This window comes from Podarcis cretensis, assembly GCF_951804945.1.
Source record: "Podarcis cretensis genome assembly, chromosome: 10".
Classification (NCBI taxonomy): domain Eukaryota; kingdom Metazoa; phylum Chordata; class Lepidosauria; order Squamata; family Lacertidae; genus Podarcis; species Podarcis cretensis.
This window is the reverse complement of record NC_137179.1, coordinates 32653547-32681010: the sequence shown is the minus strand read 5'-3', so window position 1 is coordinate 32681010 and position 27464 is coordinate 32653547. Positions and strand designations below refer to the sequence as shown.

The 27464-nt window shown below is 44.1% G+C and overlaps 3 protein-coding genes across 8 annotated transcripts; 1 reads left to right on the top strand and 2 right to left on the bottom strand.

Annotated features, from left to right (window-relative positions):
* Positions 1 to 494: 494 nt before the first annotated feature.
* Positions 495 to 3589, bottom strand: SMDT1 (single-pass membrane protein with aspartate rich tail 1). Its single transcript, XM_079991788.1, has 3 exons — positions 3370 to 3589; positions 1893 to 2033; positions 495 to 788 (listed from the first exon to the last, which is right to left on the bottom strand). The coding sequence occupies exons 1-2, from the start codon at positions 3505 to 3507 to the stop codon at positions 1896 to 1898; spliced, it is 276 nt and encodes a 91-aa protein (XP_079847914.1). The 5' UTR covers positions 3508 to 3589; the 3' UTR covers positions 495 to 788; positions 1893 to 1895.
* Positions 3590 to 4286: 697 nt separating this feature from the next.
* Positions 4287 to 7759, bottom strand: PHETA2 (PH domain containing endocytic trafficking adaptor 2). Of its 6 annotated transcripts, none has more exons than XM_079991785.1 (3): positions 7593 to 7759; positions 7088 to 7177; positions 4287 to 6980 (listed from the first exon to the last, which is right to left on the bottom strand). In XM_079991785.1, the coding sequence occupies exon 3, from the start codon at positions 6941 to 6943 to the stop codon at positions 6146 to 6148; it is 798 nt and encodes a 265-aa protein (XP_079847911.1). In that variant the 5' UTR covers positions 6944 to 6980; positions 7088 to 7177; positions 7593 to 7759; the 3' UTR covers positions 4287 to 6145. The 6 variants fall into 6 exon arrangements, with proteins under 6 accessions (XP_079847911.1, XP_079847910.1, XP_079847909.1 ...); XM_079991784.1 differs by having other exon boundaries at positions 7088 to 7174; XM_079991783.1 differs by having other exon boundaries at positions 4287 to 6952; positions 7593 to 7755.
* Positions 7760 to 10807: 3048 nt separating this feature from the next.
* NAGA (alpha-N-acetylgalactosaminidase) lies at positions 10808 to 26985 on the top strand. Its single transcript, XM_079993942.1, has 9 exons — positions 10808 to 10962; positions 14588 to 14765; positions 17131 to 17305; positions 19817 to 19994; positions 20961 to 21055; positions 22273 to 22434; positions 24319 to 24516; positions 24971 to 25114; positions 25943 to 26985. The coding sequence occupies exons 2-9, from the start codon at positions 14611 to 14613 to the stop codon at positions 26123 to 26125; spliced, it is 1290 nt and encodes a 429-aa protein (XP_079850068.1). The 5' UTR covers positions 10808 to 10962; positions 14588 to 14610; the 3' UTR covers positions 26126 to 26985.
* Positions 26986 to 27464: the final 479 nt, after the last annotated feature.

Below are 27464 nucleotides of genomic sequence, written 5' to 3'. Positions count from 1 at the left end.
CTTTTCCTAAGCCCTCAGCCGCTTATCAGCTGATCCGCTGATAAGCCGCTTATCAGCTGATCCGCTAAAAGCCGCTAAACCACTAATAGCGCTAATCCGCTAAGCTGTCAATGGGCTTGCTTCGCAAGACGAAGAAACCACTATACGAAGAGCCTCACGGAACAGATTAATTTCGTCTTGCGAGGCACCACTGTACACCAAAATAAAACAGTGCCTGACATCAAAGGGCTTCTTCTCACTATTAGATATCAGGATTCAAAAAAGAAGTATTTGTGCTGCTGCTTCTTTTTTTGGAGCAAGTCAGTCTAGCAGAGTTAAAGTTACTTTTTCTGTTAAACACAGAATTTGCAGTTTCAAAAAAAAAAAAAGATGTAAAGGGGTGAAAGGGAATTGAAATTATTAATGCTTTTCAGCAAAGGTATGGTGTAATAATACTTAATCACACTTGGATCCCTGCATGCAGCCTAGGACAATTTAAAGAAGAGATGCAAGCCTTGGTCTGTTACTCTTTATTTGCAATCTAAACCATTTCTTCACACTCATTAGAACAGGGTTCCAAGCACTGTCATAAACTAGGTGTTACATACAATGATTGCTGAATCAAGGGTATATTCTGCCTATGTATGTAGCCAATCCTCATTTACACATGCACAGAGCATTTACTGGTAGAATGGGGTCCAACTCTTCCAAAATGTCTTCTTTAAAAACTGAAAAGAGGGGCCATGACTAGACATTGACATCAGAATAGTTGTCTGTGGCTTTCAGTCTTGTTTTCTCCTGTTTTAACCCTGTAAAGAAACAAGAATATGTTATTTCACACTGCAGAATTGGCCCCATGTTCAACCCGTAGGATACTAGCTTTGCAAAAATTAGAGAATGGCACAGAATACCAGTATCATGTGCATATTATAAACATACTGTTTGCTGCTTTCTATACAACACACAGCTTATTAAAACAAATTCAGTGTGACATTGGCAAGTGTATTTAGCATATAGAACAGTGATATTGCCAAGTCAGTATAAACATTTTGGTCATGGCCTAATGAATCTATTGTCTTGTCAGCTGTAATTCTTTCAAAATTATATTCACAAAAAGTAAGACAAAATAGTAACTAAATTAGAAGCAGAACTTTCTGCATATGCTTAGTTTATTATATAGGAATAAAAGTAGCAATAAAAGAATGGGAAAGAAAAATACTAGGAATAAAGACTGGGAAAGGAAAGGTAGGCAACAGTGCTTTTAGGACAGGAATTGTGATCTAGGGTATATATGTGCTATGATAAGGGTGAGAAAAGATTTCAAAGGCTGCTGCAACTACTCCAATAAAAAAAGATGAGCTTCTCAATGGCCTTCACTGCAAACATTGTAGGGACATGCGGGGTAGGGAAACTGTTTCAGTCTTAAGGCCACATTCCCTTGCAAGAGCTTTTGGGGGTGCATGCCAGCCAGGCAAAAATCAAGAGGTTTCTACACATACCCATACCTCCCATCTTTCATTCACCAAACAGACATTCTAACAGTTCAAGGACAAATTCCAGCCAGGCAAAAGCACAAGGATGAGGAGCAGGGCTGGCGAGGGGATTGCCCTGGAAAGATGTACATTCAGCACTCAGGCCTGACATTCCCCACCTGTAGGACAGTGTATGAGAGGTTGAGATGCAACCAGATTCATTTCTTGTGTATCTTGTACATTCATACGCCACATGTTAGTACCAGTTTTATGAGAATTTTAAGTATAGCTGGAGTTTATTGTTTCTGGGTATCTGTTTTGACCTAACAGGTTTGCCAATGAAGGATTGTCTCCCAAGTGTTTTATTCTGGTTTCACTCATCCTACATCAAATGAGGGGGGCAACTTCAGATCAAGTTTCTGCTTTTATCTATAGCCATACCTATTAATCATCGTCGTCGTCATCTTCTGGTACAAAAATATCATGTTCCTCTAGCAAGGCTGCAAAGTTTTTGCTGATTTGTGTCCCAACATAGAGGAAGGGAATTACAATGGCAAACACACGAAGGAGACCAAAGGGCATCTGCAGAGATTAATTGAGAACCAGTTTAATATCTCTTTCCATGCAAGTCCTGCAGAAAAAGTTGGTCATCAACAAATCTCTACAAAGCTGCCAACGTACATATGTCTAGAGCTGATGGAAAGATTGAAAGAAATGCCATTACCCTTCAAATGCTTGCACCCATAAATAATAGCACATATTCTTACTGTTCTACTAATTCATGTTTAAACCCACATAGAAAAATATTTGTAAAAATGTCTTCAAATATATGGAAAAGCTAAGTAAAAAAAAGAACAAAAATGAATATTAGTATTAAGCAAGCAACACATTTTATATCCTAAATACATAAATAGGAAAACTAAAAGTTTGCATATTATCAGATACTCCAAAGTGTTTTCCTCATGGGCGGGGGAACCTGCTGTAGTAAATGATCCAGCAAAACAGTTTTGCTCTCAATTCAAAGCATGAAACTCAAATAATGGAAAACGTAAGTGCAGTACTGTATAACAGCATTACTCAGTGTACCACAGCAGTGATTAGTCCAACTTATTTTATAAGCACCTGAAATTCATTTTGAACATAGCAGCGAAAATCCTGTATTCTATGAGTCACGTTAGTTCACCTCCCCCTTTTTCTCGGGTTCCTGGCAATTCCTTTTGCCTCCCGTTTTTGGACTCACTCTCTCTCATCTGCTCCTCCTTGCAGCCCCCATTTTCTAGACAAGAGCTTGTGGAACTTCTGAAAACCAAATGTGGGGCTTCCCTTAAAATATTTCTCCTGGAAGCTGAGCGGAGGGGGCAGGGAAGGGGCTCAGAAAGTCCACATTCCAGACACCTGACAAAGAGTGGCTGGTCCACCCCACTTCATACTTGTCAAGTGCAACTTGACATGAAAGCAGTCGGCCAGGTATCAGTCATCCGCATTACTAACATTTCCTGTCACCTGGACAAGAAACAAAAGGGGCAGGAAGGCAGGATCTATGGGAAAGGTCTCCGCCTTCCGGCTTTAACTGAGGTGAAGGAGGAAAAGGAAACACAAAAACACCCTTTTCTTTTTATAAATGACCCCCGCCCCCCGTAGCCCACAGGCAGGAGAGGGGAGTAAGCGCTCACTATCCCCCTATGGCTCTTGTCTTACTGATCCTTACGGGATCATTTCCTAGTGGTGCTTCTGTTCTAAAGCCCGCCCCTGCCGCCTTATCCATTGGGCAAACCATCCGCCAAGCCAACAATCCTTTCAAGCCATTGGCTGACACCACGTCCTCCAAGCCCGGCAGCCCATCCCGATTAGCGATTGGCTGGCTTCACTCCCAGCTCGCTTCCCCTCCGCGACCCGGGGCTCCCCTTCGCGCACTCACTTTGACGGGCTTGGGCAAGATGGCGCCAGTCCGGGTGACGGTGACATTTCGCGAGGGGGCAGCGGTCACCGAGGGGCCCCTCTGGCTCCCGACGGGCCTCGCCCAGCACCCTGCCGCTGCCCACAGGCGCCCAGCCATCTTCTCTGTAGCGCTACCGCTATAGCGACGCGACGCGTCCGAAGTGTCGGAAGGATGGGAGGTGCTTTCTCAAATCTCGCGATATGAGGATGAAGGAATAAAATACCTCCAGGGCGCGAGTGGCAGGAGTGATGCCACAGAGATTCGAAAATATAGATTGCTCTCATCGCCTCGGATGGGTCGTTTCTTGGTTCCTATTTGAAAAGTCCCTCAGGGCGAAAGTGCTCAGAAAACCCAACAGAGGAATCTTATGTTTTAGCTTGACCCCAAACAGGAGTAGTTCCTAATTTTGCCAACTCTAATCCAGTTACCTGTAACTTTGTTTATTTGCTTTGCCAATATTCAGAGAGGTCCCCTGTAAATGAAGTGCCGCTTTACTCTTTATATTCCTTTTAAAGGGCTTATCACATTTCTGTGATGTTAAATGTGTGTGTGTGTGTGTGAGAGAGAGAGAGAGAATTATCCTAATGTTTCTGTTTATTGTGCATCATGTTTTTACATTACCTTTATTTTTGTAAACAACCCTGTGACCATTTTAGTGAAGAGAGTATATAAATCTGTAAATAAATTAAGTTTGTTACCTACACGAGTGGAGGGGGCTGTGGCTACAGAACAGCAGAGGGCTTGCCAGACTGGGTATCTGGTTGGCATCTGTGGTACATTGGAAAGTAGACTACGTAAATACTTGGTCTGATCCTGCAGGACACTAATTATGTTAGAACGCCCAGGGAGGGAACTCAAGACACATTCTCATCACTGTCCAGCCAAACACTACAATATATATATTAAAGAGTTTATTCAAGAATAAATTTGTACTACAAATAACTTTGAAACAGTAGTGTATATTCTTGTTTTAAGTGTAAAACATAATCCATGCAAACATACAAAAAAATGTAATTCAAGGGTGTATGTAGAGCACCATGAAGTTATTAGCTTCCATTTGTTGTACGGCCTTAGCAGGTACATTCTGGCTGCTGCTAACATTATTGCAGATCAGAATTTTTTTCTTTGGAGTGGATATATTACTATCTTCCTTCAAAACATTAATCATTTTCACTGTTGGAAGTGACATATTATTTGCCATGGTAACTTGATTTTATCTCATTAAAAACAGTCGTGGTGGTTCTTCCCTCCCAGCAGGGATAGTCATTCCATTTGAACGTTGCAACTGGTTATTACCAGCACTGGTCTGAGCCCAGGATGACTTGGTAAACAGTGATTTGGTTGGCCAATTAGTTATAGTTAAAGTCACTACTGTGCAAGAATGCTAAAGAACAAACCTGATCACAAAAATCAGAATGCAGCAATATGATATAAAGGCAGTGTATACTGGACACCATAGAACATGAATCCAGTGCCTATTGGCATCATTTAAATTGAAGTTCATGGACTTATGACTACAAAACTCACAACTTAGTGATTGCAGTTGAGATGGCTGAGAAGTCTAGGTTTATACTGTTCTTCACCCTAATCAGGCTATGTACACATTAGCGGCTTCCTTAGGAGACTGTTGTGTGGGTCAGAACAACAGGGCCAAGGGACAAATGTGGCTCTCCAGGTTTCTCCATAGGGCCTTAGAACATTCCCCAAACCACACCCCTCCCTGGCTCTGCTTTGCACCCTGATTGTTTTTACCTGGCTAGAGCAGGTTCTTGAACTCCAATAATGCTTCTTGCTTCTCTAGTTGGATAGAAAGATATGTGCAAGTGCATGTGGAAACTAGACTACACTACAATGCTAACATCTGCTCTGCCCACTGCTGGCATTCCGTGTCATTAAATGGTCACACATTATGATGTTAGTATGTGGGAGCAACTGTCCCTAATTTGTTGGTTCACTTACTCAGATCTAGGTCATGTTGCCTCTTGAAGAGGTTATCTTCAAATACTGACTCAAAATGTAGCGAAAGCCCTAAAAGTGCGGGATTCCTTAGTTATGGATCTTGGAAGCATTTTGTAATGTCTTCTCTAGGGCAACACTGTGACTAATAGTGTGAAATTACTGGATCAAATTTCACCTCGGCAAGAGGTGGTCTTAGGCAATTTGCTTTGCTCTCCATATGGCGATAAATATACTAGCCCACCTTTTCAGATTGTTGTCAGTAACCTTTATGTAATGTATGTAAAGATTATTGGATATTTGAAATGTGCTGTATAAATGATTAGTATTATTAGTCTAATATAAGGCTCAAAGCAACTGGAATATATAGATTGAATGTCATTAACTGAATTGTATGGCTCAACAGAAATTCTGATTCCTCTCATGTGCTAAGAAGCCCCTTGAAACATGAGAGTGGCAACTTGAGCTTTACAGCACAGTGCGAAAGAAGTAGTGAAAGAAGTATGCCATAGCCTTTTGCTAACACTGCTTGAGATACAAATGGTGCATGGTTAATTTTCAGAGATATTCTGGGCATTCCAAGATCCCAATGGGGATACTATATTTTGAGAGTAACCTAGAACATACGTATATTTGCAATCCACTATTCCAGAAAGCAATATAGGTTCATTGGCAATTTTGTTGGCCAAGAGCAAATCCACAAGTGCACCAAGAGGTCTGTGAAAACTTGTTTTGCATCTATTTTTCTCTTTCCTTCCCTCCCTCTTCCCCACATCCCAAAATACTTTCCTCAATACGTTCACAATACATTCTGGCTTTGTAGCCATTCCATCCTCGCTTCGGCTATCTCCTGACCGTACCAATCGTGCAACTTTGAGAAACAGGCTGTCTCTGGAGACACCGGGCTTTCCTGCACAGCAGAACCAAGGCCTGGAGCAAGCATTCCACCTCCACTGCTGCAAGCTGGTCTTCGGCGAGGGGGTAAAGGCGGGGGTTTCAGATACCCCACATCATGGTCCAAAACAGCTCCTGCAACAGTGCAACCGTTGGCCCATGTGGAGTACCCATTTTCTGAGATGACAGGGTGCTCCTGGAGGGGTACTGCTGTGGAACTGGAAAGATGTCGCTTCCAGGCAGAGGAAGGTCTCTTTGGAGATTTGTGACAGGTGACTAAGCTCTTCCGCGCTTCCTCCAGCTGCTTCTCTAGTTCTTTAACCACGAGCCTCATGTAATCAAAGCTGGCCCTGGAAAGGGCCTTCACCCAAACCTCCATCGCAGCCTGGCAATCAGCAACCAACACATAGGCCTTGCCACCACTGCCATCGAAGCGGATAGCAAAGGCAAACTCCTCAGCGGCCTCGCACAGCTCCACCGTGCAGCCCTCCAGCACAATGAGACCTAAAGGTTCACGGCTCTGCTGCTCCTCGAAGTAGAAAAGCAAGTTGCCTTTCAGGATGAACCAGCAGCGGTGGTAGGAACTGGTGTGATGGTGGTGGTGGCGGCGCTCCACACGCTTGCACAGAAAGCCCATGTGGTCTGCCGGAGAGTCGCAAGTGGCATAATGTGCCACGCAGCGCTCATTCAGCTTCATTGCCATAAGGGTCCCCTGAGGAGCATAGAGACAGACAGGTTTCCTGATTGCACCAAAAAGTGATATTTTAAAGTCCCAGTGACACCCAGAATAATTTTAGTCAATATTCCAGCTCATCTATACTGTTTGAGAGAGCAGAGAGAGTCTTACCCAAAGCCTGGATTTTGATGGATCTGCCTTCTTCCATGGATAGATGTGTGTGCTGCAGTCTCGTCTTAGGCCACTAGGTACCCAGCTCTGCTAAAACGAGGGACAAAAGTTGCAAACTCCATTTAGCTTTTACTGCCATTAAAACAGCAGATCTTCGCCTCTTTAATCAATAGCGGCACCCTCTTCTGGAAGCTGGAATGGAAACCACATTCGGATGTTTCCCCCTTTTTATACCTAGAGCCATCAAGCTGACTGGAGTAGCAGCAAGTTGGATTAATGGCCAACTGAACTGAGTCTCGAGAGTCAGAAAGCTCTCGGGAGGAGATGGAGATCTTTTTAAAGCCCCAGAACTCAGGCTGCCTGCCTAGTCCCCAGGGTGGGGTGGAGTGTGTGTGTGTGTAGGGGGGGGTCTCCCAGAAACGGAGCTTGCGGAAGATGGTTTTGAACTCGGGGACAGCAGGCCTGCTCTGAAAGCCAGGGAACAGATTTTTCTCTCTAACCTTACCTTGTTCCAACGCGGGATCTCTAACCTCTTTATCCATTTCGGCGTACCCCGTTACCCCTGCTTTAATTAACGTGTAGATTTTAAGGCGGCTGTTTTGTTTTGTCTTCCCTCTTTCTCTGCGGAGCAATGACTATTATTGGTTTAGAGCAATTCCGTAATGCAAAACCCGGAGCTCAAGATCGCTTCAGGAGTAGCAAGCCCAGGGATGGCTCTTTAACAATCCACGTTTTCCAACCCGCCTCAGAGCGGAGGTTTTACTTTTTTTATTCCCCCATTCCTTCCCCCTTCCCTAACTGCTCTGCTTTTTCTCTTGAGGTCTTGGAAGCCACGTATAGAAGATTCAGACACGGAAGACTTGATTCGCCGTCTCAGACCTTTATGATTAAATCTTCTTCCTTGGATGTTTCAAAGCCTTTCATGACCCTATCTTTCCTTTAACTCTGTGAAATGGGTTCAATAGTCAACATCCACATCTCTCCCAGTATCTGCATTGCTCCCCAGCGCCCCAGATCCTTTGTCCCAAAGAATCGTATTTTTACTGAGAAATGGTGTATTTCTCACTCTGCCCTCCACCTGAGCGTTTGCAAGAGCCGGATCAGGGCTCGTCGCAAAAGGCAAAAAAAAGTGCAGGACAAGGAAATCAACAAGTTTTCTTGATGATCGTGCTAATTTATACGGATCTCCCAAGGGCTCTTACATCCATAGCCACTCTTGCTTATTATGCTAGGGTCTTCCTGGACAGCAACGCCAAGGTCGGGTCAAGCTGGAAGTATAATATTGGCGGCGCCACTAACGTGTCGGTGCTAAAGTTCTGCGAAACATAAACAAAGAACCTGCAGAATGTACTTTTAAAAACATATACATGCTACTTTATAGCCACCAGAGGGCATCGCATTGCCGCATGCAGCAGTTTCACAGGACTAGAAGGAAGCCCTTCAGTCAGAAAACAAACAGCACCGGACTCCCGAAGTTGTTGTTGTTTGGTCGTTTAGTCGTGTCCGACTTCGTGACCCCATGGACCAGAGCACGCCAGGCACTCCTGTCTTTCACTGCCTCCCGCAGTTTGGTCAGACTCATGTTTGTAGCTTCGAGGACACTGTCCAACCATCTCCTCCTCTGTCGTCCCCTTCTCTCTTTCCCAGCATCAGGGTCTTTTCCAGGGAGTCTTCTCTTCTCATGAGGTGGCCAAAGTATTGGAGCCTCAGCTTCACGATCTTTCCTTCCAGTGAGCACTCAGGGCTGATTTCCTTAAGAATGGATGCGTTTGATCTTCTTGCAGTCCATGGGACTCTCAAGAGTCTCCTCCAGCACCATAATTCAAAAGCATCACTTCTTCGGCGATCAGCCTTCTTTATGGTCCAGCTTTCACTTCCATACATTACTACTGGGAAAACCATGGCTTTTACTATATGGACCTTTGTTGGCAAGGTGATATCTCTGCTTTTTAAGACGCTGTCTAGGTTTGCCATCGCCTTTCTCCCAAGGAGCAGGCGTCTTTTAATTTCGTGACTGCTGTCATCATCTGCAGTGATCATGGAGCCCAAGAGAGTAAAATCTCTCACTGCCTCCATTTCTTCCCCTTCTATTTGCCAGGAGGTGATGGGACCAGTGGCCATGATCTTCGTTTTTTTTGATGTTGAGCTTCAGACCATATTTTGCACTCTCCTCTTTCACCCTCATTAAAAGGTTCTTTAATTCCTCCTCACTTTCTGCCATCAATGTTGGGTCATCTGCATATCTAAGGTTGTTGATATTTCTTCCGGCAATCTTAATTCCGGAGGACTGAAAAGGCGAAACGCTTCAGGCGGCAGTGAAGCCAAGGTTTCGCGAGTCCTTGATATGTTTTAAGCAACCAAGAAAGCAGGAAAGGGACAAGGGAGAGGACGCTGCCAAGCAGGGCATAGGAGAATGACCTCCGGTCAGCATGAAGTTAAGGAAGTGGTTGCCAGCCTCCTGCTGCCTCCCAACCCTTGACAGGCTGCTGCAACGGCCTTGGCCGACCTGTATGCAGTGGCGCTGTGGGTTAAAGCCTCAGCGCCTAGGACTTGCCGATCGAAAGGTCGGCGGTTCGAATCCCTGTGGCGGGGTGCGCTCCCGCTGCTCGGTCCCAGCGCCTGCCAACCTAGCAGTTCGAAAGCACCTCCGGGTGCAAGTAGATAAATAGGGACTGCTTACCAGCGGGAAGGTAAACGGCGTTTCCGTGTGCGACTCTGGCTCGCCAGAGCAGCGATGTCACGCTGGCCACGTGACCCGGAAGTGTCTCTGGACAGCGCTGGCCCCTGGCCTCTTAAGTGAGATGGGCGCACAACCCCAGAGTCTGTCAAGACTGGCCCGTACGGGCAGGGGTACCTTTACCTTTACCTTTACCCATCAGCCCCCGCCAGCACAGCCCGCCTGCCTAGTCTTTTCAAGGCGTGGAATCAGCCCGCTGTTGTTATCTCGGGGCCAAGCTCCAGAAAGCAATAGAAGTCTTTGAAAATTAGCTTTCCTTTTTGTCAAACACACTATTAAAAACGCACGCGCACACATTGCCGAAGTTATCCAGACAGTTATCCTGAATTCCAGCACCTTCCGTTTCTGGATGATGTTGATTAAATTTTTTATTGGAATGTTGCATGATTGCAGTTTTGATTGTTGTGAACTGCTTTGTTATCCACTGATTTGAATAAATGGTTACACCTCCGATTTGATTTGATTTTTAATCATACGCTTGTTCAGGGAAGTTTTTAATATGTAACGCTGTACTGTTTTTAACACTTGATTGGGAGCCGCCCAGAGTGGCTGGGGAAACTCAGCCAGATGGGCGGGGTATAAATAATAAATTATTATTATACCTGGATGGATGCTTAATGCCGAATAAAAGCCAGGAGCCATCCCCTGAGGCAATGTGTTGGGCGCCTCATCAGATCACTTCGGAGGCAAGGGTTTTTTTGTTTGTTTTTTGTTTAGTTAGAAGATGCGCAAAAATAAAAAAAAGCGGGGGATGTCCGGGATAATCCGGTCGTATGGCAGCCCTAAGAGGGAGGTATGGATTGGAGGGAGCAATATTTATTATTGTGGGGGCGAGATGCACGAATTTCAGTCCTTTATTCCGTCTTCTCTTGCACTGAGTAAGTTTGCCATATATGCCACCAAGAGCAAGCCGACGGAGCTCGCCCCATCCCGGAGCTGCTGCTGCTTCCTCATTTGCTTGCAGCCAACAAGCCTCGGTGCTAAAAGGACTCAGATCAGCAGGCTCGCAAAGCTGGCCAGCTGGTCATGTGACCAGTAGAAAGCAGGAAGCACGCGGTTTGCAGTAGCCTCTCCTGAGCCTTCGTCCTTGCACCTGGTGTGGTCGTCTATGCTCAAGTGTGGCTCGCAGTCGTGCATGGTAAGCGCGTGATTTGACCGGGAGTCGTTGTCTGGCGGGTTGGAGAGGTGAATGTTTTGCTGGGGCTCCCCGGCTGGGAGACAGGGAAGCTGAGCGGGGGGGGGGGGGGGGAGGTTACCGGGATTACCCGTTTCTCTTGAGAATGAAATGTCTCTCTTCTCTGCGATCAGAATCTTGTCTCCAGAACGTGACAAGGAACAACACAAAGTGTGAACAGCCAATAATGCCGTAGTTATGCTCCCCCCCCCAAGTCAATACATCGCTTTGCCTTTAGCAAAGTTCTTAACTGCATTTTGGGAAAGATCTTATCAGGCAGCCTTCCCCAACATAGCGCCCGCCAGATGATTAGGGCTACAACTCCTATTATTTGCAGCCAGCACAGTCCTCCGAACATCTGGAGGGCACCAGGTTGGGAAAGGCTGCTGTAAGATCTCATGAAGTGACATCTGAAATAAGGCTGACTTCTGCATCCTCTTGACCCACTTAGAATAGTAATAGCCAAGTAATGTGTGTGTGTGTTCAAACTCTTATGGTTGTGTAATAGTTTGTTGCCTGTGCTCTAAACTTCTCTGTTGTTCCAGAATAAGCAGCTATCTTCTTTTTAAAAGACATCTGAAGGCAGCCCTGTTTAGGGAAGTTTTTAATATTTAATGCTGTATTGTTTTTAACACTTGATTGGAAGCCACCCAGAGTGGCTGGGGAAACTCAGTCAGATGGGCGGGGTATAAATAATAAATTATTATTATTATTATTATTATTATTATTATTATTATTATTATTTATTATTATTATTCCAGAAGGCAGGGCTAGTAAATTTCAGCTAAACCTTGGGAGCTGACTGCCTTCACAGGGGAAAGGGGTAGATGCTCTGTCACTGGAGATAATTCTGTTTGGGCTGTTGCTGTAGTTGTTTCTTGCACTGCAGATCCTGCATTGAGCAGTGGCTGATTGGAGTACATGAATCCTCCTGCTCTGTAATTCCACCTACGGTAATTGCGCCACACCAGCCACTCCCATCATTCCTGACCATTAGGCATGCTGGCTGGACCTGATGGGTGTTGTAGTCTAAACTATCTGGAGGACACCAGATTTGAAAGTCTGTTCCACACTCTAGAAAGGCTCCACTTCTCCACCTGGCTACCTCTAGTGAAATATTGACTAGCTGATGTTTAGCAGTAGATGGTTTTGCATTTACACTGCTATGTTTTAAGCACAACACTTGTTCCTCAGCAGCTAAGAGATAAAAAAAAATTAAGCTGCACAAGCTCCAAGTGTTGATCTTTAAAATGAATTTTATCTGCATGGTGCCTCCATTATGATGGAACATAATAATAACTCATTCCATGAGTAGTGATTCTCAAGGTCATTTCTTATCTGAGTACAGAGTTTATTATCCAAAGGATAACAGGGACATTATTTTTATTCAGGAGTAACCTCATGACTCCTTGGCCACCCCCAGTTTTTTTTACCTTTGACATTGTCTACTCTTTAGAGTTGTTGAGTTTACCTGGATCATATGTCAGTGTAGTTGAGTAGTCCAAGTGATAGTCTGATCCCTTTCAGGATTAAACATTTCTCATAATTTTGGCTGCAAATTCAATGAATTTGAAACTGAAATTATAATCAGGATCAGGCCAACTGCAGAAGAAATCCAGGGAGTTATTTGCACTGAAGCAGCTTGAGATCAAAGAAGTTACCCCCAGGATCCTTTGCAGATAATTCTGGGAGTGCATCTCTGGGATTTTTCAGATGCGGCTGCTTGGGGCAGAAAATATCTTAGGCTGGCAAGGAATGGACTCTCTTTTGGAGTTCTTGCAATAAGGGGGCAAAACTCTGACCTAAAAACAAGAAAAAGGGATAATTTTCAAAAATCATCTGTTTAACATGGATCATTGAAGCTGATATGAGGAATATTGCTAATTGTTCAGATTTGTTCTTGAAATAACCCAGGACTTTTTAGAGTTTCATAAAGAGGGCAAGTTTTCCTTATCATTTCCATATTTGCAAGACTGCTGTGGTCTCATTCACGGGGACTGGGCTGGTTGGGGATGATCAAATAGGCAGGACCCGTGTAATTGACTTGCTAGGAATGTAAAACGAGCTATGCAGCTTCCCAACTGCTCCACTGTGCTGACTCTTCCCCTCCTGAGAAAGGCGGTGGTTGAAACTCCATGAAGCCCAGGCATATCTGCATTCTACGTGACCACCTGGCTATGTAGCAGCCATTGTAACAGCTGGGGGAGCTACTGCAACAGCTCCGGGATAGAAACTTCACAGCACCCTGTTCTTTCTGCTGCCAAGCATAATAGGGTTATGGCAGCATAGATGATTACGACAGCTAGGCCATATGGCATCACACAACATTACACCAGAAAACTTGAACATTAGGAAACAGTTTCTGTCTCAGTAGCTGTTGCTCCAGTTTATCTAATTTTCTGAAACTTGGGCGTTCCACCCTGAACCCACTAGCTACTACTGCTCCCCAATACTGTCAGATATTATCTGCATGTGTCACTTCCCGCTACACCCTTCTCTGAAGGCTCAGTGGTAGGTCATGTGCTTGCAGGCAGAAGTTTGTCTAACTTTCAGAAACAAGGGCATGTCATGCCTAGATATCCCGAAACTGCAAGCTACAAACTAGACACTATGCAAGGAGGGACTACAGCTGCATCCTGCCTTTCTTTAACCTCTAATCCTCCCATGGACGTTTATAAACCTGTTTGGCCTTGAGACCAAGGCTGCTTGTCAATATGCGCTTTGGCCTTGTGCTGTGGTTTCAATCTTTGGAATGACTTTAGCGCTTCAGGAGTAGTAGGACCGGAAGGCGGCTCATATTTATTTGATGACATATATGATGATGAACTGCAGGGCTGGAACATACGAAGCTGCCTCATACCAGGTCTGGCCAATGTTCCATCTAGCGCTGTATTGTCTACATTGATTAGCAGCAGCGATCTAGGATTTCAGACAAGGAGTCTTTCACAACTCTACCTGAAGATGCTGGGGGGTTGAACAAGAGGCCTTCTGAATGCAAGGCAAATGATCTTCCACTCAGCTATATCCTCCAAGGGCTATGGAGATCGGAAAGGCAGGGGATCTAGATAATATCTGATAGCACAGGAGAGCATTGTGCTGGTGGTACCTAGAGGCTCTGGGATGGAATGAGAGCACTTTGAGTCATGTGTTGTACTGTAAAGTTTGGATCATGTTGGACAACTGATTGTACTGTTCAAGTAGGGGTGTCTTCGGATAATTACACCTTTGCTTAATAGATTGAGATGTGCACAAGTGCTTTGTTCCCCTTCCCTCATCCTTTTGTGATCCATCTCAGTGAAATGTAGTTTTGTGTTCCATCCTACACCTGGAAACTAGGGTTATCATCTTTGGAAATGAGCCAAGATCTCAAATCACAATCTGAGGCAGTTCAAGTTTTCAGCTTGTTCAAAATAGGTCTACTATCATTTACCGGTTTGGACATGACAGTAAGCAATGGTTAATTGGAGACTTGCTCATTTCAGTGAAGCATGCTGTGAAGCAAAAAGCGAAGAGGGTTGTGGAGTGGGGTGGTTGTTACCTTCAATAACCTTCTTATTGAAAACTAATATTATTTGCTCTCACTCTGCAGCATTGATTTATTGATCGGTAGTCATGAAGCTCATAGCGTCTGTACTGCTTGCGGCCTTAGTCACCACCTCCCTGGCTCTGGAGAATGGGCTCATGAGGACGCCTCCAATGGGGTGGCTTGCATGGGAACGATTCCGTTGCAATATTGATTGCAAGACTGATCCACAGAACTGCATCAGGTAAGTGGAAGAGCCTTGGAAGCTCTGCAGCTTATACATGTGCGGCAGGGGCAAGGGAGGGTAGGAGAAAGAAGTGAAGTCCCTTTGCACTTCACACAAAGCTGGATCTGTTTTGCAGGTAGGATGCCTCGAGGAAGGCCCATTTGACTTTCCGTCCATCCCTATTTTATGCTGCCATCTGAATACCCACTAGCTGTGCTCCACTTTTCAACTTTACATTAAAAAACAAACAAACTGGTTGTAGGCTTGATGAATTCTGATGGGCCTGTCAAGGAGGGGGTTGCTTTCCCAAGTCCTCCCTCCAAGCTACTAATCACTCACAGGCACCGAACGGGTTATCAGGCTTTATTGACACCTCTGGCACCAGCTAAGGTAAAGGTAAAGGTACCCCTGCCCGTACGGGCCAGTCTTGACAGACTCTGGGGTTGTGCGCCCATCTCACTTAAGAGGCCAGGGGCCAGCGCTGTCCGGAGACACTTCCGGGTCACGTGGCCAGCGTGACATCGCTGCTCTGGCGAGCCAGAGCCGCACACAGAAACGCCGTTTACCTTCCCACTGGTAAGCAGTCCCTATTTATCTACTTGCACCCGGAGGTGCTTTCGAACTGCTAGGTTGGCAGGCGCTGGGACCGAGCAGCGGGAGCGCACCCCGCCGCAGGGATTCGAACCGCCGACCTTTCGATCGGCAAGTCCTAGGCGCTGAGGCTTTAACCCACAGCGCCACCTGCGTCCCTCTGGCACCAGCTACAGAACATCAAACAGGAGTCTCATCCATGACGTGTTCTCTCCTCCCCTCGGTAGGTTAACTTGAATATTTATAGGGGCTGGGGAATCCTGGCAGGGGCTGGGGAATCCAGCCAGCCCCATCACCTGCTCCCACGTTGGTGACTAATTCTCACCACCTGCCTGAGGGGCCCAACCCAGCGATACCTGCTTACAGAATCACTACTTCATGACAGGGCCCACAGGCCAGGCACATTTCCCCTGCCATCATCACTGCTGTGTTCAATGTGGAGAAATAAAAGGGCAGCGAGTTTATGCTTTACATTAGGAGGGATGTTTGCTGAGTGGAGTTTACTTCTGTGTAAACATTAGAAGGATCTTGACCATGAGGAAGAGCACTGCTGGATAATATAGCATTATGTTCAAGTGCTTGCTAAGAAATCTTGTTTATTTGAATAAAGATTTAATATTGTGTAATGTATTCTGACGTGGGCATTGTAACGCACATTTATTTGTAATGCACATTGTGTTTGATGTGGGAAGTTTTTGTCTGGTCTGGACAAAGTTAGTTTAACTGCTGCTTGAGGCCTGAACTGGCATCTGTATGTTCAAATTCTCGGTATGCTAAAGAAGGAGAGAAGGAATATATAACTCACTTGCTAGGTGAAACTTTAGACTTTTCAGTGAGACGGTGTCTGGTATGAAAGCCAGAGGGAAGATATCCGGGGCACAACAAGACAAACCCACAAAAAAGGGTTGGAAAAAGAGGATTCCAGCACGGCCTTCAGTTATTGTGTATGACAGGCACAACTGAGGTGGAGAAGATAAAAGGACAATCAGGCTAAAGCTGTCTTAGTTTAACATTAATAGTTGTATAGAAGCAGTTTGTATTTAAAGTGGCAGCAACAAGTTGACAAAGCATATACTCATTTAGAGAAACAATCCTATATTTAAATCACCGGAGAAGCTTGGGGACTTAATCTTGTAATAAATAAACATAAACAGCTTTGTTAAATTTAACGTTTGTATCTGTCTTTGTACCGTGCCTGTACAGTGGTACCTCGGGTTAAGTACTTAATTCGTTCCGGAGGTCTGTACTTAACCTGAAACTGTTCTTAACCTGAAGCACCACTTTAGCTAATGGGGCCTCCTGCTGCCACTGTGCCACCGCTGCACGATTTCTGTTCTCATCCTGAAGCAAAGTTCTTAACCTGAAGCACTATTTATGGGTTAGTGGAGTCTGTAACCTGAAGCGTATGTAACCTGAAGCGTATGTAACCCGAGGTACCACTGTACAGTTATATGTGAGTTAAGTGTTCAGAGGCGAAAAAGGAGACTGAATAGTGACAGTGGCATGGGTTTAGGAGAACCATTGGAGAGGGAGTTGAGTTTTGTTATTGTACATTAAGTACATAAAAAAAATAATGAAATGCAATACGAAACTTCCATTTTAATTTGTTGTCCAGCAGTGGAAGCTCTCATGGGCAAAGCTTGCCACCTGTTGGTGAAAATAGGCAACTGCATGCTTGCCTTGGTTGTACAGCCCTGCGTGGATGTTCTCTTCCGTGTTGTTCCCTGTGGCCACAAATAGTTCAGGGTCACTTGGATGTTGTTTTTAACTTGCTTTTCTCTTTGTGGGGCAGTGAAAAACTCTTCATGGACATGGCGGATCGCCTGGCAGCAGACGGCTGGAGGGAGCTGGGCTACGTGTATGTCAATATAGACGATTGCTGGATGGCAAAACAGCGAGATTCAGCAGGGCAGCTGATTCCGGATCCTGAGAGGTTCCCTAGTGGCATCAAAGCCTTAGCAGATTATGTGAGTGATCCATAACTCCTGATGGTGAAGCAAGATCCGGGGCATCTCCCATCCATGGATTTTAATAATGTATTTTGTGCTTTTATATATCAATTTGATTCTGTGAACTATTCCGAAACCTGCGGATATAGGGCGGTATATAAATTCAATCAGTCAATCAACAAGAATCCCCTTCTAGCCATCAGTAGTGAGGACTAAAAAACTTGTGAAATCACGAGTCGCCAAAGGAGCAAAGTCCTGTTCCTTCAGTGGCTTCAACTTGCTTATTCCGAGTAGCCTGCAAAACATTCCCTCCAGTTCAAAAGCAGCTTTCATTTAATTCTAGTATCCTTGATCTCCTGGGCCCACCTGGATTGTGGCAAGAAAGGTAATAACAACAGTTGCTTGGGCCATCATCCCTAAACCTAGTCATGTGGAGAAGCAGAATATGAACCAGACAGCTGTTGGATTCAGGAGCAGAGTTGCCCATCATCATCATCATCATCATCATCATCATCATCATCATTATCATTGTCATCATTTTATTATTTATACCCTGCCCATCTGCCTGGGTTGCCCCAGCCACTCTGGGCAGCTTTCAGAACATATACAAAACATAATAAAACATCAAACATTAAAAGCTTCCCAATACAGGGTTGCCTTTAGATGTCTTCTAAAACTTGTGTCGTTCTTGATCTCCTTGACATCTGATGGGAGGGGGATCCACAGGGAGGTGCTGTCCAAATCACAAATATTTGCTGTTAGTTGTATCCAGTTCCCACCTGGCTCGTGCTTGCATTTCTGCAGTCATGGGAATGCAGATAGTTAAACTGTGAAACTCACTCCCACAAGAGGCAGAGATCATCCCTAACTTGGATGGTTATCAATGGCTGCTAGCCATGATAGCTGTATTCTCCCTCTGTGGTTGGAGGCAGTAATACTAGTTTCTGGAAACCACAGGGCAGGAGAGTTGGCCACGGTTGAGCAGGCATCTGGTTGGCCATGGTGAGAACACAATGTTGGACTAGATGGGCCATTGGTCTGATCTAGCAAGCACTTCTTTTGTTCTGATGCTCATTTCTGAGCTACGCTGAGCGTAGGAGAAAAGTCCTATGCGAAACAGCCCCAAAGCATGTACTGGATACGGGTCCCATAAGCTCTGAACATGGGCTGCGAGTGAGAGATGGGGAAATTATGAGGAATTTCCTCCATTTTAGCTATATTCCAGAGTGAGCGGTACCAAGCATCCACTGTAAGCTTTTGGGTGGTATTTCATTTAGTTGTAATAACTTTCTGCTGCCAAGATCCTATATGAGGCCAATTATTTTGACATTGGTATCATCAAAAATATTCAGTAACATTAATTTTGGGCAATAAACAATTGTTGCTTTACTAATAGTTCTGTCGAAATCGAATTACAAAAATCTTGCACTAACTGCCATTCAGTCCACCATAAATGATAATATGTACCAAGTTTATTGCAAGCCCTCCAAAGAATTTTCTGATGCGGAAATAAAACATTTTTGACATTTGAAAAGAAGTCCTATACCATCTGTGTAATAATTTTAAGGCGTGTTCCCTAAGAAAACTGGAAACAGGTTTTAAGGGCCTAATCTGATTTTACAAGTATTTTATCGTTCCCACACTGATCATGTAGCTATGTTAACTAATGATATTTTTAATCATAGTTAAACACACTCCAGAATATCCCCTAACCTCCAAATTGCAAATCTGGTATTCCATTTTTCTGTTATCAAAATGGAAGTGTCATGGTGGCAGAAAGTATGTGAGGGTAGAGAGTCTTTGTGCTGACCACCTCCATCGCAAGGATCCTTCAGAAGGGAGTTGCTGCCAGGAATATTATGTGCAGGTGTTTTTTGATGCAGTGGATAGAATGATAGTTTATGAGTCATGGCAGAGGGGAGAGCATGTGTACAAATTCAGCTGGTATTTGTTTGTTTTGTTGTTTTTTAAAAATGCTGTTAATATTATTTTATATTATTTTACTTTGTGAATCCTATAATATGATTTTTAATTAATAAATACAAATTGGACTATAATTTGATATTTTTATTCTATTTTATTATTTTTTAATTGAAGTATTATGATTGGATATTTAATTGGATGTTTTTATTGGAAAATCAATAAAAATGATTCTTTAAAAAAAGAATCCTATAATATGATTTTTGGTGTAACACTGAAGTTTAGCTTTTTTTTTAGTTGTTTTGTTAATAGAGGGTAATTGCTTTATTTGTGATTTGTGATGGTTTTGCTGATGATTTGTTAAGTATTTTATGTGATTTATGCTGTATTCATCGTGATGTTTCATTATGTAATTTTTATCTTTTGTTTGTAAGCCGCTTTGGGATTTATTTGAGTGAAAAGTGGGGTAGAAATAGAATAAAAATAAATAAATAAAAATGGGGAAAGACACTCAAGCATGGCAACACACCAGCTGCTTTGACTGGTCGATGTTACAGTTTGTCCATGGGAGTCCCCGTCCATCTTTCAAGTTCTTCTTTCTTTCCATAGGTGCATGCCCGGGGGCTGAAGCTCGGCATCTACGGTGACTTAGGCACCCATACTTGTGAAGGGTATCCTGGCACAACGCTGGACCGGATTGAACAAGATGCCTCGACGTTTGCCCAGTGGGGAGTGGATATGCTGAAGCTGGATGGCTGCTATTCTTCAGCATGTCAGCAGGCTAAAGGTAAGGCTTCCTCGTTGCCTCTGTTCGCTTTATCCTGCCTCCTTCAGTGCTCCATCTCCATCCTGTCTGGGCCTGGACTGACCCCTGCTGCTTGATCTTGATCTTGCTGATAAAAAAATTATTTGAATCTGCTTTTGATGTGTGTGTTTCTCAGATACAGTGGTACCTCGGGTTACATACGCTTCAGGTTACATACGCTTCAGGTTACAGACTCCACTAACCCAGAAATAGTGCTTCAGTTTAAGAACTTTGCTTCAGGATGAGAACAGAAATCGTGCGGCGGCAGCGAGAGGCCCCATTAGCTAAAGTGGTACCTCAGGTTAAGAACAGATTCAGGTTAAGAATGGACCTCCAGAATGAATTAAGTTTTTAACCCGTGGTACAACGGTGTGTGTGTGTGTCTGTGTGTCTGTCTGTCTGTGTGTCTGTGTGTGTCTGTTAGTTACACAAGGTGTCATTCATTATTAATTTTTAAAAATCTGGTTTAAGAGGAAATCTGAATTTAATACAATCATGTTATAAGGGTGCTATCTAAATCATTGTCAGGGTAGACTCATTTAAATCAGTGAACACGTTTATTGATTTCAGTGGGTCTGCTCTGTCACTAACACTGGATATCATGTTATGTCTAGATATTATTTTTAAACCAGAATCATGGCCATCTTTAAAAACATGCTAACTGAAAGGCATTTTTTTCTGTTTAAAAAATGGAGTGGGGAGGGAAATAACTTGATTTCTGATATATATATATGTATATAACACAATATGCCTCATGTTGTGTTTCTTATTGTGGGCTTTCAATTGGATCCAAGTAATCACAAGGGCAAGAATACAGGAGACGGCATTGTGTACCTCACCAGAATTATCCTTGGAACCCAAATAGATTTTCTTGTTTTCCAGTTTCCATGGCTGCCCCCTTGCAACTTGCTCAGTTTTCAAATTATGAATATTCTTTATCCCTAAAAGGTTATCCTAGAATGTCCAGTGCTCTGAACGCAACAGGCCGCCCAATTGCCTATTCCTGTAGCTGGCCAGCCTATCGAGGGGGACTTCCGCCCAAGGTGAGGCCTTGCTGAAGAGGCTTTGGGGCTGAGGTCACCTCCTCAGTCCTTTAAAGCATGTTCAGAATTTCTGAGTGGAAATTTCCCATCCCATTTTGACAATTTGGGTGGAGTAAGCAGGGATCCACAAATCTATGCCCACCACTGGCCACCAATCAAATGCTTCTTAAGCTGATAAGAGACAGGCAAGACTTCCAGTCTGACCTTGTTCTACACTTTTGGAAGCACTCTGGAAACAGCTCAGCTGACAAGGAGCAAGACCTCAGTCCTTCCTGACTCATCATTCCATATCCACAAAGGCAACCACAGGGGCGAGGGGAGGGGTAGAATAAAAAGCCTCCGGGACAACATCTATGATAGTTTATGTCTCCTTCAAGATCAGGATAGGTTATTTTGATTCCCCCTATATTATGCTCACAATAACCATGTGAGGTAAATTAAGCTGGTAGTTGATGACTAGCTAAAGATCATCCAGTAGGCTTCATGGCTGACCAGGGATTAGTAACTGACCTAAGTCCAACACGCACACTGCTTTTTATTTTATTTTTACAGTGTAAATTAGCCAAAAAGTGGTTTCTCTTTGAGTGGTTTTGTCCAAGCGGAGTACAGTAACTAGAACAGTGTTTCCCAAACTTGGGTCTCAAGCTGTTTTTGGACTACAATTCCCATCAGCCCTGACCACTGCTCCTGCTAGTTAGGAATGATGGGAGTTGTAGTCCAACCACAGCTGGAGATGCAAGTTTGAGAAACATTGAGCTATTAGGGAAAAGAAGAGGAGGACATTATCTGCCAATGTGAGCTTCCCATGGGCTTCTTGTTGGCCGCGTGGGACACAGAGTGCAGGACTAGTTGGCCAGTTGAAAAAAGCATGGCTGGATCATCTATTGGCACCATTTCTGTCTGTTGATAATCCTAGTTTGCAGCACCTGTTTTGGGGTACTGCTTCAGGGTGCAATATTACTATTTGTGGTCAGTTTCCCCATACTTTTTGTGCTGGCTGGGGCTTATGGGAATTGTAGTCCAAAACATCTGGAGGGCACCAGGTTGGAGTGACCTAGACATAGTGATGTTGAGCAGAGGAGATTAACATTGAAGCTAGAAGAGAGATGGTCTCAGAATTTCTAACGCTAGAAAAACTGCACCTCGCCCTCTGTTTCTCCAAAGGGTAAAGTGTACAGCTCTATTGGTAAATAACTCATTTCACAACTTTTTTCCAGGTGAACTACACACTCCTGGCAAACATATGTAATCTCTGGCGAAACTATGATGATATACAAGACTCTTGGGAGAGTGTCCTCTCCATAGTGGATTGGTTCTCGGCCAATCAGGATGTACTTCAGCCAGTGTCTGGCCCTGGCCATTGGAATGACCCAGACATGGTAATGTTGAATTGAGGAGCTTAACATGAAAGCTAGGAGAGAGGGAGAGAGACTGTCTCAGGATTTCTAAAGTTAGAAAGATGCAGCAGAGACTCTTGTTGGCAGGAATTCCTCTGCTCTCAACATCTTACGTAGAAGGGCCGAAGCCTGTAAGTTAAGTGATTTAGCTGGCTTTTGAGTTTCTTTTTGGGAATCCTTCAGTCTACTGCAATGCCCATCCTTCTACCCTGGGTTGTTTATAGCCTTTCTCTTCTGTGACCTCTAAATGTTTTGCAAATAAACATACGTTGCTTCATTTATTCTGTAAGGTGTGGAGTCAAAGAGTTTTGCATGACACAGAACTTCCCTCCCCCAAGAAATCTCTCATCTTCATGCAAACATACAGATTTTTTGGCTTCTGAAATGTTTACCAGTCTCCACCCGTTTTCAGGTTTTTTCTTTCGAGCCTTCAAAATTTACAGGAAACTGTGAGGTTTCCCCAGATGCTGTGCATGGCAGGCGTTTCTGATCTTATGCACTTGGTCCCTGAAAATATATCTTAGAACATCTTTAGAAGCATGTCCAATTGGTGATGTGCATATAGTCCAGTGGCGTGCGTGTTAATTTCGGTGTGTTGCCACTGTGTAGTGCTCTTGGAGTCACAAGACTCTGTTTTGCATTCCAGAGCTTCCAGGCTGTTGGAAGTCTCACGGAAGACAGGAGACGAATGTGATATTACTGGTTTCCTGTTCCTTGTTTTTCAGTTGCTCTCTGCTCTCACAGAGAGAGGATGTATTTTCTTTTCTGTCTGCGTAGTTAGGAATAAAACGGTCTTTAGCCATGTAGCTCATACTGTCTCGTCCTTCTGCATGCTGCTGTATACTTTGCGTAATGGGGAATGTGCCTGGAGCCTTATCAGAGGCTCAGGTCGTTAATCATTGTCGGAGGAGCTCGGTCGAACGCAAGTCCGACAGCGCGATCATTGGACTAAGGGAACTATGCTAGTCCCCTAAATGTTCGCCTGGTGCCTCCTTCCCAAAGCCCAGGAAGCTTCTGCCTGGCCTAGGGAGGCGCGTTGCCCATGTTTGCAACATCAGGACTTCACAACATCACACACATGGCATCGACCCCTATGCCCTTCGCAAGCTAGCACCTCTGGCTCTAACTGTTCCCCTATGAAAAATTTCACTGCATGCCACTGATATAGCCCTAGTGGCCTGTGCATGCAGCGCCTGGACTAGATGTGGGGACTTTACCTTGCACTTATACCCCTTTCTGTTCACAGGGCACAAACTCCCATTTTTTCTTTGGTTCATTTGCATCTCTTCCGTCAGTATAGCCTGTATCTTCCATTATTAGTCAGACCTGGATACTTTTGCTAGGAAGACCCAGGCTGTGGCCCTGGGGGGACAGGGACTGCAGTGGGGACAGAGGATCACCACAAATGATGCAGAATATTCCAATTTACCTTTTAAAACAACATTTCTCAGAACATACAGAAGTGCTGCTGAGAGAGACTAATATTTCGCATCCTCCAATTCAAAGCAAATTTTATTGCGATTTTAAACCAGATATTTATAGATTTAATGCAGGTTTGGTGGCTGGAAAAAAGAAACATGTCTGCCCAATCACAGAGAACTAGCTTTTCTGATTTCTGTTCGGTGAACTGGAGCAATGTTCTTCAACCTGGGGTCCCCAGATGGTGTTGAACTACAACTCCCATCATCCCCAACCATTGTCTAAGCTGGCTGAGGATGATGGAAGTTGTAGACCAGCAGCATCCCGACAAGCAAAGTTGACAAATACTGAACTAGAGCCTTCTCTGAATCGAGCCATCATCTCTTTTTACTTTCATCCTTCACTTCAGTCTCATCCTTAGTTTTAACCTCCTTCTTTGTCCTGCAGCTAATCATTGGAAACTTTGGCCTCAGCTATGAACAGTCCCGCTCCCAAATGGCCTTATGGACTGTGATGGCTGCTCCCCTTTTCATGTCCACGGACCTCCGCACCATTTCTGAGCAACCACGAGAAATTCTACAGAACAAATTGATGATCAAAATTAACCAAGATCCCCTGGGAATTCAAGGACGCAGAATCCTTCAGGTAGGGAAGGACTGGATCCTGTAACTCAGTAGTTAAGCATAGCCTATAAACCCTTGGAGCTGGGAGTGCTGTCTTCTGCTTTTCGATCTGAGGAGGAGTGGGTAGTTTCATTTTATATCCTGACTTTCTTCCAAGGCATATAATCTTAAAGGGTGCAGTTAGACTCTTGTGCACTTTTTTCTGCAGCGTATTTACAGAAGTAGACCTACAATTTAGACCTAACTGAGCACTGTTTGCTATTGGTAGCACTGTTTGCTATAGGTAACAATATCCCCCGTTTCCAGCCACTTAGCCATTTGCAGTGTTTAATCCCTGGCATCTCCAGGGAGAGCTAGATAATATTGAGGCAGATGGACCAATGGCCTGACCCAGTATAAGGCAGCTTCCTAAATTCCTTGTGTGTCCCAGTGGAGCGTTCCTGTTATTGGCACATAACTCCAATCTGCTTTTGTAGGAGAAATCTCACATAGAGGTGTTCCTGCGCCCCCTTTCCCAGTCAGCCAACGCTCTGGTTTTCTTCAGTCGGAGGACAGACATGCCGTATCGCTACACCGCGTCCCTGGCCCACTTCAATTTTACCCAGAATGCTGTGTATGAGGTAAGAAAAAGACAAGGGTTATCAGTATCTTGGAGTAGTTCCTATCCTTGCACACCAGCAGGGCTGCTTCTTGTTCTGTGTAGAGGGAGGAAGGAGGCCTTTGGGGGTGCAGACTCCACACACATCATCTTCAAGAACCTGTATGTTAGTGGTGTGTCTCAAGAGTCTCCGCATTACCATGGAGAAATCTTATTCTCAGCCTTCCAACCTTGAGGCCCCTCTAACATTCATCTTCCCCTTGCCTACCTTGGATTAGGCCTGGTAGATAAGACACAACAGAGCAACAATGTAATAAGTGCTTTGAATAGAGCCACACTGGTGTTGCTTCTCTGCATGGCCCACAGATTTGTGATTTGGCCATGCAGATGTTTGTCTTTTGTGTTTGGGGCAGACAGCAGAGTTAAAATTAGCATGGTGCTCTTTACCCATGGTGCATTTGGCCCACAGAGCAGCCTTCACCACAATTTACATTTTTTAAAGGTCACCATATCCTTGCTGCTTCTTTTACCAGTGAGCTGTGCATTTGCAGCAGTATCAAGAATACTACTGCACAGCAAGCTATAATGCAAACCAGAAACTCACCATCACAGTTTATTTGAGGTGGAGGGGTGACACAAAACAATGAGATGGGGAATTAAGTTTTCTATCATTTTAAAATCCATCTTGTAGAGTTTTAGCACTTTTCCATTTGTCTGCTATCAAGGCTGTGAAATAGCAACTGTATCCGGTGTGTTCAAAGCAATGTATCCATGTTCATTCATTTATCTGTATATAATATACATACCCACAGTTAACTATGTCCTGTCACAATGATTCCTTCTGTTTCAGGCACAGGATGTGTACAGTGGTCAAATTATCACTGGCTTGAAGGCTGCCGATAACTTCACAGTGGTCATTAACCCCTCTGGAGTAGTCATGTGGTTTGTCTACCCAACAACATACCTCGGCCAGCCGTCCAGCTTTGTGAAGCAGCTGCCTGAAGCCAGGAAGTTCCATCCTTCTGCCATGTGATGCCAAAAGGCCAATCGCTAGCTGCTACGATTTCTCAGTGAGTCAGGCCAGGTGTGAAAGTGTTTCACCTTGTATTGCTGATGGCACCTCAAAGTGGGGTAGGTGGGTGGGGTCAGAAGGGGGATTTTACACATGCAGTGTAAAAACGGAGACCATGCACCATCTACCTCCAAGGTGCTACTGCCTGATTCTATAGATCCACTTGGAAGTTAAGTCTTTACTTGCATCACAGAGTTGCAGCCTTAATGGTAGCCAAATGCTTTGAAATCATTGGAAATTTAAGTTTAGATCATCTTAAAACAGTATATGGAAATTTAAGATATTCATATGTCAGTGCAAACTAACTTGCCTGGGATTTTCCAAAATTGGTCTGAAAAAATCTGATTAAGCTTAAAATTGACCATTTTCTTCTCTCTTTTCTCCTCCATGCTGCATTTTACCTGTTGTAGTATCTGAGGCAGTTAGGTTTCATAGTGGAGCACATGGAGAGACACCCAAACACTCTTATCCATATCCAAGACTTACTAGAACCCACAACAGCAATTCACATCTTTGAATGTATAGTTGTAGACACCACTCTTATGATCCTTTCTGCATGCTGAGAGTACCAATTGTGAAAGCTAGCATTTCAGGTCACAGGAATCTAGTTAGTCTTTTCCCTGACATGCTAGCATATCAGCAAGGCAACTTATGGAAACAGTCAAAATAGGCTTGCACGCATTCAGGAAGGATGTATCACGTTGCTGAACATAGTTTTGGGTTTTAGGAATATCAGTTCCCTTCTATTTCAGACAACAGATCCATCTGGTTCAACTTCCTGGAAGCAAAGGCAACACACCTCTTCTGTCCCCCCCCCCCCCTTATTCAAAGGCTGTATTGTCTTGGGCTAAAGGCAACCTCACCTATTACAAAACTGTTATGGGAAACATGTGTATATATGGATTAACATTAATTGTACACACAGATGTTCATGCAAATCTTTTATGACTTTAAATCAGGGTATTTTTTTAAAAAAATATCAAGCAATATATAAATTTTGTGAAATAAAATAAAGACTTGTTTTATAATCTCAGCCTCTGTTTTAACTTTTTAGGCTAAAATGAATTATAACATTTTTTAAAGTTTTCATTTCATTTACTTTGTGAGCCACCCAATTTTTTTTCTTATGGGGTGGCTATTTATTCAATACGTTTCATAGAATCATAGAGTTGGAAGAAACCACAAGGGCCATAGAGTCCAACCCCCTGCCAAGCAGGAAACACCATCAGAGCACTCCTGACATATGGTTGTCAAGCCTCTGCTTAAAGACCTCCAAAGAAGGAGACTCCACCACACTCCT